Source organism: Aquarana catesbeiana, linkage group LG03, assembly GCF_042186555.1.
Source record: "Aquarana catesbeiana isolate 2022-GZ linkage group LG03, ASM4218655v1, whole genome shotgun sequence".
Taxonomy (NCBI): Eukaryota; Metazoa; Chordata; class Amphibia; order Anura; family Ranidae; genus Aquarana; species Aquarana catesbeiana.
Genome location: NC_133326.1, coordinates 20,281,284 through 20,302,572, shown reverse-complemented (window position 1 = coordinate 20,302,572; position 21,289 = coordinate 20,281,284). Strand labels below are relative to the sequence as shown.

At 43.1% G+C, this 21,289-nt stretch overlaps 1 protein-coding gene across 1 annotated transcript in view; it reads left to right on the top strand.

Annotated features, from left to right (window-relative positions):
- Window positions 1-21,289, top strand: part of ALDH1A3 (aldehyde dehydrogenase 1 family member A3) — a 74,594-nt gene that overhangs the window by 14,263 nt on the left and 39,042 nt on the right. The window contains exons 2-3 of the mRNA XM_073618363.1: window positions 13,798-13,902; window positions 15,302-15,442. Of these exons, the coding sequence (XP_073474464.1) occupies window positions 13,798-13,902; window positions 15,302-15,442 (246 nt within the window). The remainder of the gene's footprint in view (window positions 1-13,797; window positions 13,903-15,301; window positions 15,443-21,289) is intronic.

The window sequence follows — 21,289 nt, the reverse complement described above, 5'->3', positions numbered from 1 at the left end:
TTTTAGCTATCTGTAAGGAAAGAATTCTTCCCACTGACCATCACACTAATGTATCATGAGTTGTAGATCTCAAATTTTTAGCAGGGGTTCCCCGAGAGTGGAGAACTATTTCAAGGGTTCCTCTGTGTTGAAAAGGTTGAGAAAGGCTGCACTAGAGGGATCACCAACAGGAGGAAGGAGGTCCTGATTCCTCTATATAGATCTTTAGATATCACTAGAGGAATTCCCAGCAGGAGGAGGGAAGTCCTGATTCCTCAATATGGCTCTTTATATCACTAGAGGGATCACCAACAAGGAAGGAGGTCCTGATTCCTCTATATAGATCTTTAGATATCACTAGAGGGATCACCAACAGGAGGAAGGAGGTCCTGATTCCTCTATATAGATCTTTAGATATCACTAGAGGGATCACCAACAGGAGGAAGGAGGTCCTGATTCCTCTATATAGATCTTTAGATATCACTAGAGGGATCACCAACAGGAGGAAGGAGGTCCTGATTCCTTTATATAGATCTTTAGATATCACTAGAGGAATTCCCAGCAGGAGGAGGGAAGTCCTGATTCCTCAATATGGCTCTTTATATCACTAGAGGGATCACCAACAAGGAAGGAGGTCCTGATTCCTTTATATAGATCTTTAGATATCACTAGAGGGATCACCAGCAGGAGGAAGGAGGTCCTGATTCCTCTATATAGATCTTTATATCACTAGATATATATGAAAAGGGGATTTGGGATTTTAAATGAAGCGCTTGGGTAGTGGAGATAAAATAGTACCATATTTAAATTGTATTATGAAATGTTTTATTATTTATAATAAACAATCAATAAGGGAGTAATAATCTCATATACAGTAAAAATGTTTTTATTTCATATATGTACAGGAAATATGCACATAACATGAACATGGTAAAAGATATATACACATATAACAGCACATGGTTTGGAGTTGGAAATAAAATGACATAGTAATACTAACAGGCGCATGCCTGGTACCGATAGGTGCATCCGCATGGTATATGTATATTTACTAAATAGAAAAAATCCGTACAGTTGGAAAGAGCAGATGGTCAAAATGAGTATGATTCCATATAGGATGTGGCTAAGGTATCAAAAAAATATATGAAGCTCGACGCGTTTCGTGGGTTTTTCACACTCATCAGGAGCTGATGTAACTGAAATTCCTATAGGTACATATAAAAAAATATATATAGTAAACCATATTGTCCATATAAATGAGTAAAAAGTATATAAAAAATAAATAAACATTTCCTATATGCGGATGGTTTAACCAAACACACTCACCAACTTGGACAGCGCGTGCGGTGCACGGCGGTGGGCGTAGGGCGGGCCAGAAACATGATCTCTCCACGGGAGCTGAGGCAACATGGATATAGATGCAACATCGGGCATGGTGAGAGAGGGCAAAATAGAATAGAGTGTGTCCATGAAGCAGGAGTATTTAATGGTAGAAACAAACGTATCTGGGAACAAAATATTATAGTAGGTATGTGTATGATTTGCAATGGTATTTAGCAAGTGACAATAGTCAAATAATAGATAATTAGTGGACCCAGTGAACTCCAAACAGAGGACACACTCTATTCTATTTTGCCCTCTCTCACCATGCCCGATGTTGCATCTATATCCATGTCGCCTCAGCTCCCGTGGAGAGATCATGTTTCTGGCCCGCCCTACGCCCACCGCCGTGCACCGCACGCGCTGTCCAAGTTGGTGAGTGTGTTTGGTTAAACCATCCGCATATAGGAAATGTTTATTTATTTTTTATATACTTTTTACTCATTTATATGGACAATATGGTTTACTATATATATTTTTTTATATGTACCTATAGGAATTTCAGTTACATCAGCTCCTGATGAGTGGGAAAAACCCACGAAACGCGTCGAGCTTCATATATTTTTTTGATACCTTAGCCACATCCTATATGGAATCATACTCATTTTGACCATCTGCTCTTTCCAACTGTACGGATTTTTCCTATTTAGTAAATGTACATATACCATGCGGATGCACCTATCGGTACCAGGCATGTGACTGTTAGTATTACTATGTCATTTTATTTCCAACTCCAAACCATGTGCTGTTATATGTGTATATATCTTTTACCATGTTCATGTTATGTGCATATTTCCTGTACATATATGAAATAAAAACATTTTTTACTGTATATGAGATTATTACTCCCTTATTGATTGTTTATTATAAATAATAAAACATTTCATAATACAATTTAAATATGGTACTATTTTATCTCCACTACCCAAGCGCTTCATTTAAAGTCCCAAATCCCCTTTTCATATATACCAATTATCGGGATGGAGGCACTTAATTGTGCCTCATTTAAAGTCCCAAAAACCCCCCCTCAATTTCTAATTTTATATCACTAGAGGGATCACCAACAGGAGTAAGGAGGTCCTGATTCCTCTATATGGATCTTTATATCACTAGAGGGATCACCAGCAGGAGAAAGGAGGTCCTGATTCCTCTATATAGATCTTTATATCACTAGAGGGATCACCAGGAGGAGGAAGGAGGTCCTGATTCCTCTATATATAGATCTTTATATCACTAGAGGGAACACCAGGAGGAGGAAGGAGGTCCTGATTCCTCTATATATAGATCTTTATATCACTAGAGGGAACACCAGGAGGAGGAAGGAGGTCCTGATTCCTCTATATAGATCTTTATATCACTAGAAGGATCACCAACAGGAGTAAGGAGGTCCTGATTCCTCTATATAGATCTTTATATCACTAGAGGGATCACCAGCAGGAGAAAGGAGGTCCTGATTCCTCTATATAGATCTTTATATCACTAGAGGGATCACCAGGAGGAGGAAGGAGGTCCTGATTCCTCTATATATAGATCTTTATATCACTAGAGGGAACACCAGGAGGAGGAAGGAGGTCCTGATTCCTCTATATATAGATCTTTATATCACTAGAGGGAACACCAGGAGGAGGAAGGAGGTCCTGATTCCTCTATATAGATCTTTATATCACTAGAAGGATCACCAACAGGAGTAAGGAGGTCCTGATTCCTCTATATAGATCTTTATATCAGTAGATGGATCACCAGCAAGAGGAAGGAGGTCCTGATTCCTCTATATAGATCTTTATATCAGTAGATGGATCACCAGCAAGAGGAAGGAGGTCCTGATTCCTCTATATAGATCTTTATATCACTAGAAGGATCACCAACAGGAGGAAGGAGGTCTTGATTCCTCTATATAGATCTCTATATCATTAGAGGGATCACCAACAGGAGGAAGGAGGTCCTGATTCCTCTATATAGATCTTTATATCAGTAGATGGATCACCAGCAGGAGGTCCTGATTCCTCTATATAGATGAAGAAATGTTTTAATTATCATCTAGCATAAATTCTGCACCACATCCCCTAGTAGATAAATATATAATTTGAGGAATAAGGTTTTTGAGATTTTTTAGGTGCACATTTACAACAAAGTTTTTTAGAGAAAAATATGAATTTATTAGAAAAAATATTAAAAACAAACATCCAAAGATGAATATTTGATATTACAGTACATTTACAGGTGCAAACTGATTTAATCTCTACATGTTTCGCCTTGGTTATTGGCTTCTTCAGGAGCATTTTTGATATCAGGCACAGTATACACTGGAAATAGAAAGAGTTTTTAAGAAAAAATAACATAATAAACAGTCGAAGTACATAACAGGTATACAACAAACATATACCAATTTAAACATTCATGAATTGGCAAAGTGCATGGTGTCAAAACTCCAGTATGGTCATATAGATTACCTGTAAATTCAAAAGCTATTTGTTTATGTATGTTTATTGAGGCTCTGGAGTCATAGGGGTATAAAGAATCAGATCATCAGGTATAACCATAGAGGGGGATGTATCTTTAAATACACAACCGCTTATATGGTCCAACTGAAAGGGGGAGTAATACGAACAATTAAATCTGGGAATATAAAAGATAATCCCCAAATCATTATTGTTACAAAAAAGGGAGACTAGTCTCTGGTTCTACCCCACAAACAGGATCTTTTGATGTGTTCCGGGACTTCAGATTGATTGATACCTTCCAATCCCAGAGTAGATAGATAAATTAGGAAGAGATGGTGAGAGAGATGAAATGGATTGGTTTCTGAGATTTCAGAAAGTCAAAATATGACCCTTGAATCAGAAAAATATATAAATAATCCAATCACTATTCAGTTATTCCAAAAGCTTCAAGGCGATTGAGAAAATAATGCTATCAGGATACATAAAGTTACCTTAAACCAAAGGTTCCATAGTATGTCTCTCCCCTTCCACAAATGAAGACCAAAACCGGCATGTTTATATACCCCCCTCCACCTTCCTGTTTGTGAGCCGCTTTGGCGCCAGAAGGAAGGCGAGAACGCTTTGTGAACTCCAAAAGCCCCGCAATGGAAGGGACGTGGGGGGAGAGAGGATTTGAACTGGGAGGGGAGATGGGGGGGGGCAAATATTCCTGCTGGGAGGGGGGATTTGTATTGTATTTATTTGTATTAAATTTATATTTGGGGGGGTAAGCATGCAGATTTGTGCTCATGGGGGGGGGGGGGTCTTTGCTGACACATACTGCTCTGACATTCTGGGGTGGGGCGCAGTTGGGTATGCTCTCCCTGGGCTCTAAATGACCTTGTCTGAGCACTGAATGGGACCATTTAAGGATATGTTCACATGGGCATTAGAAATCAAAGTAAATGTAAACTCTCACCTTGTAAAACAACCCATACAGTTTAGAATAGAAATGAAAGTTAAAACGTGTGTGTGTGTGTGTGTGTGTGTGTATATATATATATTTTATACACACAGTATCTCACAAAAGTGAGTACACCCCTAATCACAATATACTGAGCACCTTGCACTTTGAAATTGTGTATTAAGTTGAACATTTATTCTTTTCATGCGTGTTAAAGTTGTTTACTATTATGTTTATAGCACTTTATCACTAGCGCCCCCTAACAGTGGGTATGTGATCACTTATTAAAAAAAAAAAAGAAAAAAGGGTATTTACATATATACATTATATCACAAAAGTGAGTATGCCCCTCACATTTTTGTAAATATATTCTTCTATCTTTTCATGTGACAACACTGAAGAAATGACACTTTGCTACAATGTAACGTAGTGAGTGTACAGCTTGTATAACAGTGTAAATTTGCTGTCCCCTCAAAATAACTCAACACACAGCCATTAATGTCTAAACCGCTGGCAACAAAAGTGAGTACACCCCTAAGTGAAAATGTCCAAATTGGGCCCAAAGTGTCAATATTTTGTGTGGCCACCATTATTTTCCAGCACTGCCTTAACCCTCATGGGCATGGAGTACCAGAGCTTCACAGGTTGTCACTGGAGTCCTCTTCCACTCCTCCATGATGACATCACGGAGCTGGTGGATATTAGAGACCTTTGCGCTCCTCCACCTTACGTTTGAGGATGCCCCACAGATGCTCAATAGGGTTTAGGTCTGGAGACATGCTTGGCCAGTCCATCACCTTTACCCTCAGCTTCTTTAGCAAGGCAGTGGTCGTCTTGGAGGTGTGTTGGGGGTGGTTATCATGTTGGAATACTGCCCTGCGGCCCAGTCTCCGAAGGGAGGGGATCATGCTCTGCTTCAGTATGTCACAGTACATGTTGGCATTCATGGTTCCCTCAATGATCTGTAGCTCCCCAGTGCCGGCAGCACTCATGCAGCCCCAGACCACGACACCCCCACCACCATGCTTGACTGTAGGCAAGACACACTTGTCTTTGTACTCCTCACCTGGTTGCCTCCACACACGCTTGACACCATCTGAACCAAATAAGTTTATCTTGGTCTCATCAGACCACAGGACATGGTTCCAGTAATCCATGTCCTTAGTCTGCTTGTCTTCAGCAAACTGTTTGAGGGCTTACTTGTGCATCATCTTTATAAAGAGACTTCCTTCTTGGACGACAGCCATGCAGACCAATTTGATGCAGTGTGCGGCGTATGGTCTGAGCACTGACAGGCTGACCCCCCCACCCCTTCAACCTCTGCAGCAATGCTGGCAGCACTCATACGTCTATTTCCCAAAAACAACCTCTGGATATGACGCTGAGCACGTGCACTCAACTTCTTTGGTCAACCATGGCGAGGCCTGTTCTGAATGGAACCTGTCCTGTTAAACCGCTGTATGGTCTTGGCCACCATGCTGCAGCTCAGTTTCAGGGTCTTGCCAATCTTCTTATAGCCTAGGCCATCTTTATGTAGAGCAACAATTCTTTTTTTCAGATCCTCAGAGAGTTCTTTGCCATGAGGTGCCATGTTGAACTTCCAGTGACCAGTATGAGAGAGTGAGAGCGATAACACCAAATTTAACTCACCTGCTCCCCATTCACACCTGAGACCTTGTAACACTAACGAGTCACATAACATCGGGAAGGGAAAATGGCTAATTGGGCCCAATTTGGACATTTTCACTTAGTGGTGTATTTAGGTTTTGTGCTGCCCAAGACTTGACTAAACTTGTGTACCCCTAATTTAAATATGACCCACCCCTTGCTGTTTAAGACCTGCCCTGAAATTTTCAAGTGGGAACACTAGTTCTGAGGGCCTGGTGGGGCGGGGCAATGGAATCTCTTAATTTACATAGATTTCCTCTCACTTCCTGTTTGGCTTTGAGACAGGAAGTGAAGGGAAATCTCTGCAATGGGACAGGGATGGTAAAAAACAAACTGACAGGGGTTATAACCCTCCCTTACTCTATCCAAGATGAAAATAAAACGTGTTGCCTATAGTTCTACTTTAAGCACAAATTTCTGTCCTTTATGGAGAGGACTAAGAAGATATAACCATGCTAATGGTGCAGCAGAAAACATATAGCACAGTAAGGAAGGTTTGTGGTCAAGGATAATAGGACAGTCATAATTGGAAGTGGCGCCCTCCTCCCTACCCCCACAGTTGCGAAATGCCAGTTGCCCGCATACCGGAAGCAGTGCGGCCGCTTTATGGGGGCGCTAGACTAATTTCATAAAACTGGCGCTACACTCACCCGATGCGTCTGATTAAGAGTTCCTACTCACCAGAACAATATGACCTCTTTAATTAAAAAGAAGGTCGGGCAAGCTTTGTCTGTGCGTCTTTGGACTTGCTTGGATATCAATAGCGATGTATCAGGAAACCTTTAGGTATATGACCTCCTCTCCACCATAGTACCCCATTAAAAAGATAAAGGAGGTACCATAACGTAAAATTGTTTAATAAAATGCCATAAAAACAAGTTGCAAAGTGCCTGTTTACATTCAAAAGTGTCTTTTCCCGGCACTGAGGATAATCGCATAAGTCACTACGCAGGAACCATAAGCCGCCTGACCTGCGCTCGTGGGTCGCCGTGTGTTCCACTGCCAGGTAAAGATAAATAGAACCCAGGAGTGACGTGACCGGAACGGGCCGGTAATATTGTTCTTGGGAGTAGGAAATTGTCAGAAACCATGAAATCAGGCCGAGACAGAAGTACAGTGAAATCACACTTGTTTAATAATAAAAGTAAAAAGAACAAACGTAGTCAAAACATAGCCAGAGTTCAGGAATCGGAACGGATAGTCAGACAAGCCAGAAGTCAGGGATGAATGTAGTGGAACAGCAAGCAGGATCTGGAGCCAGAAAGGATGTCAGCAAAGCAAGTCTTGAACAGAATCGCAGGAGAATGTTTCTGTGATGTTGACCAAGGCCAAGGCAGAGATCCTCTGCACTGGATGGCTCAAGTAGGCAGGACTAACGAGCAGGATATCATCAACAGCTGAATAACTGTGGAGAGATAGGAGCTGGCAATTAGCCGACAGCTGAGTGGCCAGCTCAGAGAAAGAAGGGCTGAGCACAGCCCTGACAGAAATCTTAATCAGACGCATCGGGTGTAATTTGTAGAGCCTCATGGTGATGGTGTTATGATTTGGCAATTTATCACAGAAAAATGAATGGACTTTTGAAAGACTGTTCCTATTATTCTACTGTATTCACAATGTACTGAGCACGTTGCACTTTGAAAATGTATAAAGTTGAGCATTTATTCTTTTCACGCATGTTAGGTTGTTTACTATTATGTTTATAGCACATTATTACTAGCTGCACCTGCTACCATTGTTTATAATTACTCAAGCTAGCATGTCTATACTTTGAGGGGAGCAGCTTCAATTAATAATTTATTTGCACATTTAGTCTTTAGCACAAGGTTTCATTCATTATTCACATACTGACTGTTCTCAGCTACATAGATAGAAGTGAGGATGGAGAAAAAGCAGCACACCAGTCTGCCCAGTGAATGGCCGGGTGGGGGAGGGGGTGGCGTGTCAGGACAAGTCTAGTCATTAAAGGAGAGCTGATACAGACACAGCACAGCTAGAGAACTGACCGTGGTGTGTTCTCCTGCTTAGTGTGGTCAGTTTTTGATAGGAAAGCAGAGGGGCTGGCAGGAACACCAGGGATATCACACAAAGGAAGCAATACAAAGACAACAGGAGACTTTCTCATACAAGTACATGGTACAGCAGGCACAGATCAGGAATATGAAATGTTGGGATTACATATTCTTTAAAGTTTGTGCAAATGCTAGTTTTTTTTGCACATTTGGAAAGTGTTACAAGATATTAGGAAACTTTTCTTGAAGCTTTCTGAGTTCCTGCCAGTTGCTGAAGGGGTTGAGTTTATCTCTTTCAATGCCAAACACAACACTTTGTAGAAAGCAACAATTTTGCATTGAGATCATTTTCAGGGGTTGTTTTAGGCTGTTCTCAGGCTGGTTCATTGGAATTGTTTTTATTGTTCTTTGAAAATCCAATTATCTATCTTCTCTTTTTCCTTGTAAAGTGAACCGTGGAATTAATTTACAATCAGAAAAATTCTTCTGACAATAAATTCAGACACTACAAAGGTTTTACACTTGTCAAGCACCCCTCTCATGTTTGACAGGTGCTTGCTAAAAGTTTGCAATGCCATATTAGGGCATTTATTGTGCGCTGGGCCTCTGCAAACCCTCCCGAGCATTGCAAGCAATGGAAACATCACATAGAGGTCAACTGTTTTAGGCTAGATATGTTGGTTCACGGCTGGGGACCATGAAGTAGCTTGAGCAAAGGTAAAGGCAGACTGGAGCAGTCTGCAGGTTCACGCCTGGGAACATGAAGTAACTTGAGCACAAGTAAAGGTAGACTGGAAAAGTCTACAGGTTCGCAGCTAGGGACAAAGAAGTAGGTTGAGTGCAGGTGAAGGCAGACTGGAATGGTCTACAGGTTCGTGGCTGGGGACCGTGGAGTAGCTTGAGCACAGGTAAAGTCAGACGGGAACAGTCTACAGGTTCACAGCTGGGGACCATGAAGTAGCTTGAGCACAGATAAAGGCAGACTGGAGCAATCTACAGGTTCATGGCTGGGGACCATGAAGTGGTTGAACACAGGTAAAGGCAGACTGGAACAGTCTACAGGTTTACTGCTGGGGACCATAAAGTAGCTTGAGCACAGGTAAAAGCAGAAGTGAACAGTCTACAGGTTAACGGCTGGGGACCATGAAAATACTTGAGCAGATCTAAAGACAGACTGGAACAGTTCACAGGTTAATGGCTGGGGACCATGAAGTAGCTTGAGCACAGGTATAGGCAGACTGGAACAGTCTACAGGTTCACGACTGGGGACCATAAAGTAGCTTGAGCACAGGTAGAGGCAGATTGGAACAGTCAATAGGTTCTCGGCAGGGGACCATAAAGTAGCTTGAGCAAAGGTAAAGGCAGACTGGAACAGTCAATAGGTGAACGGCTGGGGACCATGATATAGCTTGAGCACAGGTAAAGGCTGAAGGGAACATTCTAGAGGTTTACGGCTGAGGACCATGAAAAAACTTGAGCACAGCTAAAGGCAGACTGGAACAGTCCACAGGTTCACGGCTGGGGACCATGGAGTAGTTTAAGAAAGAAAAAGAAGAAAAGAGGCTATACTCACTGGATCCTGGTACACAATCAGTCCATAGATGCAGCCTCTTGCAAAGTAGTCCAGCAGCCACTCCAAAGTGCTCCATGGGCAAGTTGCCCCCCTCCTCTCAGCTCACAGATCCATCCCCACAGGGGGGGGAACCAGACAATCTCCTCTGGGCTCCAGATTATTTAAGAGTAACCCAACCTCCATCTGGGCACACCTCAGTAGGGATTGGCTAGGTCCTGTTCAATATTCAGGCTGGTCATTTGAATTCTCCCTTCCTAAGTTTCAGAAACTTCCTTGGAGCAAGCGGGAAGGAATCAAACTTCCAGCCTGTGAAGCCCCCAACAGACCAGACAATATCTACAATACAATACAACACAATACAGTACAATATCTAGTAGAAAAGATTTTTTATATAACAGATCCATCATACACTATATTACCAAAAGTATCGGGACGCCTGCCTTTACACAAACATGAACTTTATTGCATCCCAGTCTTAGCACATAGGATTCAATATTGAGTTGGCCCACACTTTGGAACAGTCTACAGGTTTGCGGACCAAGAAGTAGCTTGAGCACAGGTAAAAACAGACTGGAACAGTCTACAGGTTCACGCATGGGAACATGAAGTAGCTTGAGCACAGGTAAAGGTAGACTGGAACAGTCTACAGGTTTGCGGACGGGGACCAAGAAGCAGGTTGAGCGCAGGTGAAGACAGACTGGAAAAGTCTACAGGTTCATGGCTGGGAACCGTGGAATAGCTTGAACACAGGTAAAAGCAGACTGGAACAGTCTACAGGTTCACAACTGGGGACAATGAAGTAGCTTGAGCACAGGTAAAATCAAACTGGAACAGTCTACATGTTCACGGCTGGGGATCATGAAGTAGCTTGAGCATAGGTAAAGGCAGACTGGAGCAATCTACAGGTTCATGGCTGGGGACCATGAAGTAGTTGAACACAGGTAAAGGCAGACCGAACAGTCTACAGGTTTACTGCGGGAGACAATGAAGTAGCTTGAGCACAGGTAAAGTTGCCCCCCTCCTCTCAGCTCACAGATCCATCCCCACAGTGGGGAACCAGACAATCTCCTCCTCAGGACCTAGCCAAGAGTTTGCAGCTATAACAGCTTCAACTCTTCTGGGAAAGCTGTCCACAAGGTTTAGGAGTGTGTCTATGGGAATGTTTGATCATTCTTCCATATGCGCAATTGTGAGGTCAGGCACTGATGTTAAATGAGAAGGCCTGGCTCGCAGTCTCCACTTTAATTCATCTCAAAGGTGTTATATCAGGTTGAGGTCAGACCAGTCAAGTTCCTCCACCCCAAACTCGCTCATCCATGTCTTTATGGACCTTGCTTTGTGCACTGGTGTGCAGTCATGTTGGAACAGGAAGGGGCCGTCCCCAAATAGTTCCCACAAAGTTGGGAGCATGAAATTGTCCAACATGTCTTGATATGCTGACGCCTTAAGAGTTCCCTTCACTGGAACTAAGGGCCAAGCCCAACCCCTGAAAAACAGCCCCACACCATAATCCCCCCACCACCAAATGATTTGGACCAGTGCACAAAGCAAGGTTCATAAAGACATGGATGAGCAAGTTTGGGGTGGAGGAACTATACTGGCCTGCAGAGAGTCCTGACTTCAACCCGATAGAACACCTTTGGGATGAATTCGAGCGGAGACTGCGAGCCAGACCTTCTCGTCCAACATCAGTACTGGCCTGAACTCACAAATGTGCTTCTGGAACAATGGTCAAACATTCCCGTAGGCACACTCCTAAAACCCAAAAACATTTACACATAACAAAAAACAATAACTCTAAACATTTTATATCACAGAAGGGACTGTATGCGGAGGAGCGGGGAAAGAAAAAAAATATTTTCTTCATATCTTTCTGACATTACGGCCAGTGGATCCTGAAGAAGCACTCTTATGTGCGAAACGCATTGATCCGTCAAGTTTCTCTTGTATAGATGTACTATGCTACTCTATGAAGACATAAGGAAAGATATGAAATGTTTTTAATGTTCTTATATTTTTAGTTGTATTAATAAAATAGTATTTTTACATTATCATTAATTCATGTTTGTTTTTGTTAGGCATATTATTGATCCCCCTATTCCATTCCTGTGATACAGAGACTGGAGGTTTATTCTTACTTGGGGGGGGACATGCCGTTTCAACTATTGTAGAGGTCTCCCACCCATCTTTTCATTCATATTGTAATTGAATGTTATTAAAAATTACCTTTCCTTTTCAATCTGCAGCGCTGTCATTTTCTGTAAAATGTAATATGGCCACTAGGGGGTGTTCTGTACACAGATACACCCCCCAGAAATGTCTTTTTCTGCTTGTGATTGGCTCGCTGATTTTCCCAGAAGTCTGCACTAAAATACAGAGTCAGATTTTGGGTATCCCTTGCAGCAAAAATTTCATTTTTGGTGAGATACTCCCAAAGGGAAATCACATGTGATGTATGTGTGGAGCACTGCGTAAATTGACGGCGCTAAATGGGTACCTTTAATAAAAATACAATATAAAAGATGAGCATCTTAATGAGACAATGTACAGGGATAGGGACAATTGTAGACACGCACCCACACTCACTCAGGTTGAACTGGATGGAATGGTGTCTTTATTCAACTTTACTAACTATGTAACATCTAAAGGCATGCAGACCCTGGCACTTTCCTCATTAGAACCCTGCAAGTGCTGCAGCTGATTGATAATTATAAAATCACTCCCGTTCACATTCACTTTCCACATTGACACAGACAAATGAACAGCTATTTCTCCAGAATAACAAAAGGTAGGAATCTGCAACAAAGTCTGTTAAACTTCCTGTAATGTACAGAGATCACCCAAAAGTGGAGTTACTTTTTAACCTCTTCCCGTCGGTGCCTACTGGCTCTTTAAGAGGTTTATGATGGCGGGAGGTGGGGGCGGGGCTTAAGATCACATTACCGCCGTGATTGGCTGTCAAGCAGGGATCGGGAGCTTTCGGTTAGGCGCCAGTAACTGTGCCGGGAGCGCGCACGCGCTCTCAGCACAGCTCTAGTGACAGCAATTCACGCAAATATGTGGCCTCTCGGTGCGAAGGACCAGGCGTCGAGAGGCCGCATATTTGCGCGTGGCCGGCACCAAGGGGTTAATTTGCTGAATAGAGATTCTCAACTCCTTTAGCAAGTCAACCTCTTTATTTTGCTCCTTATTTTAAAATAATTTCCAAGCTGTCTGCGTCCCTGTTGGGAGCTTCACCCTCTCTGCGGGTTCCGATGACCATTGTCTTTGATACAGAAAGTAATGAGAAAACCATAAATTAATCCAACTGAACCTCGAGCCAAACACTTATCTCATTGTTGCAATGCTGTAATTACATGCAAAATCCTTGTTAACCAATAAAAGCCTTCAAAAAAGGCATTCAGGACTCCTGGAACCTGTTGCTCTACCAGCCTCCTCCGCAGATCACTTTTCAGAGGGGTGGTGGAGACTAATTATACCCACTTTATCCAAAGCTAAAAAAAAAAACTATTGTGTTCTCCATAACATTGAGGCGCTCCACCTGTGGCCCTCTAGCTGTTACGGAACCGCAAGTCCCATGAGGCATCGCAAGTCTGACAGTTACAAGCATGACTCCCCAAGGGAGAGGCATGATGGGACTTGTAGTTCCGCAACAGCTGGAGGGCCGCAGGTTGAGCAAGCATCTAAACCTTTAATCCAGTCACTAAATATACATTAGTAAGTAATTGAGACATGGTACGTAGGTCTATCTTTTGTATATATTTGGAAATTTACCAATGACACCGTCTTCTCGTCCTGCAGATCTTTATTAATAACGAGTGGCATCAATCATTGAGCGGCAGAACATTTCCCGTGCACAACCCCACCACCGGGGAGAAGATCTGCGATGTGCAAGAGGCAGATAAGGTGAGAACCGAGTGCTGCTCTTTGGTATAATATTGGGGGACACCTCGATCGTCATCAGTTGTGAGGTGTAATGGTTTTTTACCAATTCAAATAAAAGTCTTCAGTAACCCACAGGAGCCAGTTCTGATAGTGCCTCTCTAAGCGCCAATGTTTCCACTCCGGTGATCCACTACTAATGCGGGATCCGGCATCTGAAATGTTCATCCAGAAGTCGTGGTGGCAATATGAAGACGCTGCACTCCCAACAGCCCGATGTGTAGTAGAAGTAAAAAAGCGGCCTCAGGCTTCTCCCAGAACAATTACTGACGCGTTTCGACCGTGAGCGGGTTTCAAACCAACAGGAGCCATTTAAAAAACTCATCTCACCCTCAAAAGCTGTCAAGATCCACCTTAAAGTGTTTGTAAACCTCAAACATGAAATAGGAAAAGAGCACAGTGGTGGCCCGTCCATACGGGGCGCAGGGGCGCCGCACTCCTAATCCATGCGACCGGCCCCTAATCTACATGCAGGGCGCCAGACACATGGATTCCAATTGTTTGTTTTTTTAAATTTTTTATAAGCACATAATTAGAGCCCGATGCTCTAATTGGCTTCTAAAAAAGGTGGGCTTGGGGTGCAGAGCACTATGCCCCGAGCCCAGCCAGTTGTGTGACAAGAGCGAATTAATATTCGCTATTGTCTTCCTGATTTTCCTCCTGGTCAATAAGAAAGCTGGTCCTGATTAGCCGATAGGAGAAGCAATCCTATTGGCTGCCTAGGAGGAGGAGGGAGGAGACGCACGGCGGAAGCCGTAGTGATGCCGAGAAGGGGGAGACGCAGGGGAAGCCACTGCCCGGAGGAAGCCACTGCCCGGAGGAAGTGCTGCCCGTGACCTAGATGGGGTAAGTGCGGGGCTGGTGACTGACCGACCGGGGGTGGGGGGCCGGTTTAGGTTGGGTGGTGGTGAAGGTAGGGGGGGGGGATTCCTGATTGGGGTGGCAGCCAGCCATCATGTGTCAGCTTCCCGTGGGTTCCTCCCAAACTTTAGCTTATTACTTCCTCTAAGCAGGGGACCAGGAAATCAACACTCATGGAAGAGTCTGTATCTTAGTCATGTGGAACATGGGGTTCCTTATCTACTGGTCAGGGGTCAGTGATCTAGGCAAGTGTCGGTGGTAGGCAGTAAAGATGTAGGAAAAATGATCCGCACTCCGGTCGTTGCTCTTTAAAAAATTGTAGTTTTATTGAAAAGCCACAGTGAGCAAACGCAGATGAAATCAGTTGACGTGTTTCAGCCTAAGGGGCCTTAGTCATAACCAGGCAGTAAAGATACATGTGAGTACTGGAGGGGAGGGGGGCTCTGCTAGATAAATTGAGGTGGCTGCTGAGGACTTAATGATGTTTGGTGACGTTCAACAGGCAGATGTGGACAAGGCGGTGGAAGCTGCAAAGGCGGCTTTTCAGAAAGGTTCCCCATGGAGAAGACTGGATGCCAGTGGAAGGGGAAAACTGCTGCACAAGTTGGGAGACTTATTGGAGAGAAACCGAGTGATCCTAGCTGTAAGTCTGTCCATACATTGTTAACCTTTTTTTACTCTCCATGTACTGTTATATTATACTTTCTAAAGGTGGCGGGGGGTTGTAAAGAATAAAAGAAAAGGTAAAAAAACACAGAAAAAAAACATTTCAAGAGATGGAGGGTTGGCAGGGAACAAAGAACATTTTGGGAGCGAAGGTCCGATTTAAAGAGTCACTGGGGGGAAGGGGGGAAACTGCTTGAAGTAGAAAGTGCAGCTATATACACTAGGTTGTCAAAAGTATTGTGACGCCTGTCTTTACACGCACATGAACTATAATGGCATCCCAGTCTTAGTCCGTTGGGTTCAATATTGAGTTGGGCCACCCTTTGCAGCTATAACAGCTTCAACTCTTCTGGGAAGGCTGTCCACAAGGTTTAGGAGTATGTCTATGGGATTGTTAGACCATTCTTCCAGAACAGCATTTGTGAGGTCAGGCACTGGTGTTGGACAAGAAGGCCTGCTCTAATTCATTGTAAAAGGTGTTCTATCGGGTTGAGGTCAGGCCAGTCAAGGTCCTCCACCCCAAACTTGCTCATCCACACTATATTGCCAAAAGTATTGGCCACCCCTTCAAATTATGTGGTGGAGGGGAAATTATGACTTGGGGTTGTTTTTCAGGGGTTGGGTTTTGGCCCCTTAGTTCCAGTGAAGGGAACTCTAAGGCTATGTTTCCACTATTGCGTCCCCAAAGTCGCGCGATTTTGCCGCGATTTTTTACCGCGATTTTACCGCGACTTTTTACCGCGATTTGAAGCAATGCCTGTATCTATGGACCTCAAGTCGCATCAAAGTGGGACCAAAGTAGTGCAGGGACTACTTTGAAGTCGCTGCGACTTGAAGTCGCACAAATATGAACGGTACTCATTGGAAATCATGGGATACAATTTGTCATGCAACTTTTCAGTCCCAAGTCGCATGAAAAGTCGCACTAGTGGAAACATAGCCTTAAGGCGTCAGCATACCAAGACATTTTCATAGGCCTGTCAAGTTCCTCCACCCCCAAACTCGCTCATCCATGTCTTTATGGACCTTGCTTTGTGCACTGGTGAGCAGTCATGTTGGAACAGGAAGGGGCCATCCCCAAACTGTTCCCACAAAGTTGGGAGCATGAAATTGTCCAAAATGTCTTGGTATGCTGATGCCTTAAGAGTTCCCTTCACTGGAACTAAGGGGCCAAGCCCAACCCCTGAAAAACAACTCCACACCATAATCTCCCCCTCAATCGCATAATTTGAAGGGGTGGCCCAATACTTTTGGCAAAATAGTGTGGCTGAGCGAGTTTGGGATGGGGGAACTTGACTGGCCTATACAGAGTCCTGACCTCAACCCGATAGAACACCTGTGTGATGAATCAGAGCGGAGACTGCAAGCCAGACTTTTCTTTGTCCAACATCAGTGCCTGACCTCACAAATGCGCTTCTGGAAGAATGGTCAAACATTCCCATAGACACACTCCTAAACCTTGTGGACAGCCTTCCCAGAAGAGTTGAAGCTGTTATGGCTGCAAAGGGTGGGCCAACTCAATGTTGAACCTTACGGACTAAGACTGGGATGCCGTTAAAGTTCAAGTGTGTGGAAAGGCAGGTGTCCCAATGTTTCTGACAATATAGTGTGTGAATATATATATATGTAGCACTGACCCCCGAAGGAGCTGCTGACATATTTGGGCCTGTACTCTGCTTTGTTTCCCCCCTGAATATCTCAGTCCCCCTGACACAGCTGTGGTGTAATAGTGTGCAATCAAACCGAAATCATAAAGGCAAATTCACAATACTCAATATAATATACCTGTCTGTAGTTACCTTACCCTCCTTTTGGCTGGTGATGAAGAGTAAAACAACACTCACACAGTTATACTTGAATAATAACCTTATTTACTGTAGTTGTATTAGAAGGGTTAAACTACAATGGTTGTACTGTCAGACCAACATAGTCTGACAGACAACTAAATTTTATATTACAAAAATACAATACAGGTATCAAATGTCTGAAATAATATATGAGAGATATAAAAAAATAAATAGGATAACCGTCAGAGTGAATGTATCTCACTATGAGCACTGTCCTATTTCCTGCGTGCTTTATCACTACATTAAATCAAAGACTAACTGGATAAAGTGTAGTATAACAATTAGAGAGCTCCCTCATTTAGTATCATACTACCCCAATATAGTAAAGGGACACAAGGCCTTGTGTTTTACGAAACAGTCCTTCTTTTCTTCTGCTAGCAAAAACAAAGTAGGTTTGTAATCCAAAGGTTTAATGACTCCTGATCAAAGTAGACTGAAAGTGTGAAAGCAAAGTTCCAGTGCAGCCGCACTATAACTAACTTTGATGCCAGGGACTCCATACTAATCCTCTTGACTGTGTATGTGGGACTATGGGTCCCAGCAACTCTGTCTTGTGTAAACGGAGCGATGAAAGTGCATCAAGAAACTTGTGGGCAACAGCCCTCTCACCCAACCAGGACAATGTTGTCAGAAGACTCCGTTCTGTGGTTCAGGGTTCTGTCTCTGCAGTATCTCAGTTCGTTCACTGTGGCCACGCCATCACGCTGTACCACTTCACAGAAGACCGGGAGTCCTCAGTTACCTCCTTCAAGGGTCTCTGGAACGATTACTCTGCTGCTCCAGCACACTGTGATGTAAGGCAGGATCAATGTCTGCTGTTCCGCTCCGCACAGGGTAGGCCGCAACTCTATGGGACACACACACACCCACAGAGCCCTGCTGGCAGGCCATGCATCCCAGGAACAAGAGACCTAAGATGGCCGCTCTCAGCCTTTTTATAGGCTTCCCACAATGCAGTTCTGTTCCCTAAGGTTTGTGGGAGCTACTGGGCATTGTGGGTAGGTCAAGTTAATGTCCAAATGTAAACAAACAGAACACTTCCATGTCAGCTTGAATAATAAAAGAAATAAAGATGCAGTCCTTTTATATTTTGGCCGCTAGATGGCGCCAGATGATAAGATATAACTTAACATTACATTATATCAAAAATGTGTCCCGCTACATATATATATATATATATATATATATATATATATATATATATATATATATATATATGTGCGATTTCCAAACCTTTGTGTCATGGCCCAATTCGGACTCCAGGTAGTGTCAGGGAATTCCATCCTAATGCATTCCTGCTAAACCTACACTATGATTGGCAGAGGACCCAGGAAGGCATGGGCAAACTACAATACAGAGGTGCTGAAGCTTTGCTTTTCAGAAAGGCCCAGCATCGGTCAATACAGGAAGACCGATGTAAGTATGTGCACCTCTAGGCTCCTACACCTCATACCTACAGTAGATTGCCCCTATGACTACCACATTATTATCCAATTTAATTTCAAAAACTGCCACACCAGAAAACCATTTATGCCAATTATCCTTTGCATAATACATGGATAAGGTCTTTTGCCAGCACAATACATTTTTTGAAAGGACAAAGCTCTTTCTATTGTATGATGTCATAGAGAAGCCATGTTCCCGGATGGCACATCTTCATCAGGCATCACTTTTTACATAATACTTGTATCACCCCTCACTTTGTTTTTTAAGGCAATTGTTCTGAAGCTCACATGGCTATAGAGCAATAATGTCTTTGAATTGACACTGCTGTCCACTCAATTAGGGGCTAAATGCAGGAAATGTATTTCCCATGCAGTGAAAATGAAAAGCTATGTCCTTTAAAAGCTAAGTTTCCCATATAAAAAAAAAAATAAATGCACAAAATACTTGCAGGAAAAAAAATGGTTATTTATTATTTTTTGCATAGGAGCCTGCATAGGCTTGCACCGGCCATCAGTGTGGATGACAGGCGCAATGACAGGTTCCTGTAGATTCTTCCTTCAGCTCTCTGTCCGTATGAAGGTACAGGCTTACAGTTGGAGAGCTGGAGGAATTGTCGATGGACTATGAGTACTGTGATCACTGCAGTTGTGTTCCATTGAGAACTACAAGTCCGTCTGCAGCGGTGGAAGATGGGACTTGTAGTTCATTCTTTCACAGATCTCTGTGGTTGAATAATGCTTCTGTGTGGGTGGAAAACAATCCCTGTTTTACTTGGTGTTGGAAGGACAACAGCATGTAATGTAAAGTACAGTGAACTATATACTGTATGCATTATACTTCTCTATGCAGCAGGTGGCGCTGTAGTGTTATAGAGTGTATTCTATGATATGACAGGATGTACCGTCTATCTAAGTTCAGTGCACTTGTTTGTGGTTAGTTCCTGTTCATGTCTCTGTGCTGTAAAGACATGCATTGCTATTTCTCCATAAAACCAAAGCTATTGCTGCAGACAAGAAGCTTCCAGCGCATGATTTCAATACCCTGCTAACACTTGCCACTATGTTTTATGTTACACCGAAAAACGGGAATAACATGTTGTAAAAGGTAGAGTTAGCCTTTAATCATGAAAGTGTCAATCAGCTGAATGAGAATCATCTAGAATAGGGGTCCAAACTTTCTAAACTAAGGGCTAGTTTACTGTCCTTCAGTCTTTAGGTTGGACTAAAGCCAGTGGGAGGAGAAAATGTCCTGGTGTCTAGTAGGAGTAAATGCCCCATCGTTGTTGTCAGACGGAGGAATAGTGCCCCATTATCGGTGTCAAGTGGGAGGAATAGTGTCTCATTATTGGTGTCAGTGGGAGAAATGGTAGCCCATCGTTGGTGTCAGTTGGAGGAATAGTGTCCATGGCTGGTATCAGTGTGAGGAATAGTGCCCCATTGTTGGTGTCAGTGGGAGGAATAGTGTCCATGGCTGGTGTCAGTGTGAGGAATAGTGCCCCATTGTTGGTGTCAGTGGGAGGAATAGTGCCCCATTGTTGGTGTCAGTGGGAGGAATAGTGCCCTATAATTAGTGTCACAGGGAGGAATAGTGTCCCATTATTGGTGTCAGTGGGAGGAATGGTAGCCCATCATTGGTGTCAGTGGGAGGAATAGTGTCCCATCGTTGGTGTCAGTGGGAGGAATAGTACCCCATTGTTGGTGTCAGTGGGAGGAATAGTTTCTCATCATTGGTGTCAGCGGGTGGAATAGTGCCCCCATGTTTGTATCAGTTGGATGAATAGTGCCCCATTGTTGGTGTCTGTGGGAGGAATAGTGCCCATGGTTGGTGTCAGTGTGAGGAATAGTGCCCCATTGTCGGTGTCAATGGGAGGAATAGTTTCTCATCATTAGTATCAGCGGGAGGAATAGTGCCCCATTGTTAATAATAAAGGGATTTCGCGCTTAAAATCTATCACATATAAATACCCATCGGCCCACCCTAGATTTAGCAGATCATGTGATCCCGGTATCTGTATACCGGAAGGATGATCTAGCCATCAGAGAATTCCCACCTGAACAACTGATAAGCTACACCATACAGCATCTACCAAAGAACCTGTTTGATGCCTAGATTTGCTTTTCCTAAAGGTGAGAGTTTAGAGAGCCCGGCTTCACCGGATCCCTCCATATTAAGAACATCACCATCATTCCCTCTCATATTTGATCCCAGTGGATGTGACACATTATTATGAACTTTTCCTTTGTTTTGATTTATGAAGAGATAATCTATGCACATTTGGATTATTTTGTTCTCACTGTGTGTACATATTCACTGACTACACCTATATTTTTACAGCTATCATAGCTGCACGCACAAGATCACATTAATGTTAGTTTATGTATTTATATGTGATAGATTTTAAGCGCGAAATCCCTTTATTATTATCATTATGTTGAGTGTATATGAACACTTTTGATTTTGCTGCAGTCCACAGAGACATCATCACTATCTACTTTTTTTCACTATTTTTCAACACCGAGTTATTTTATTTT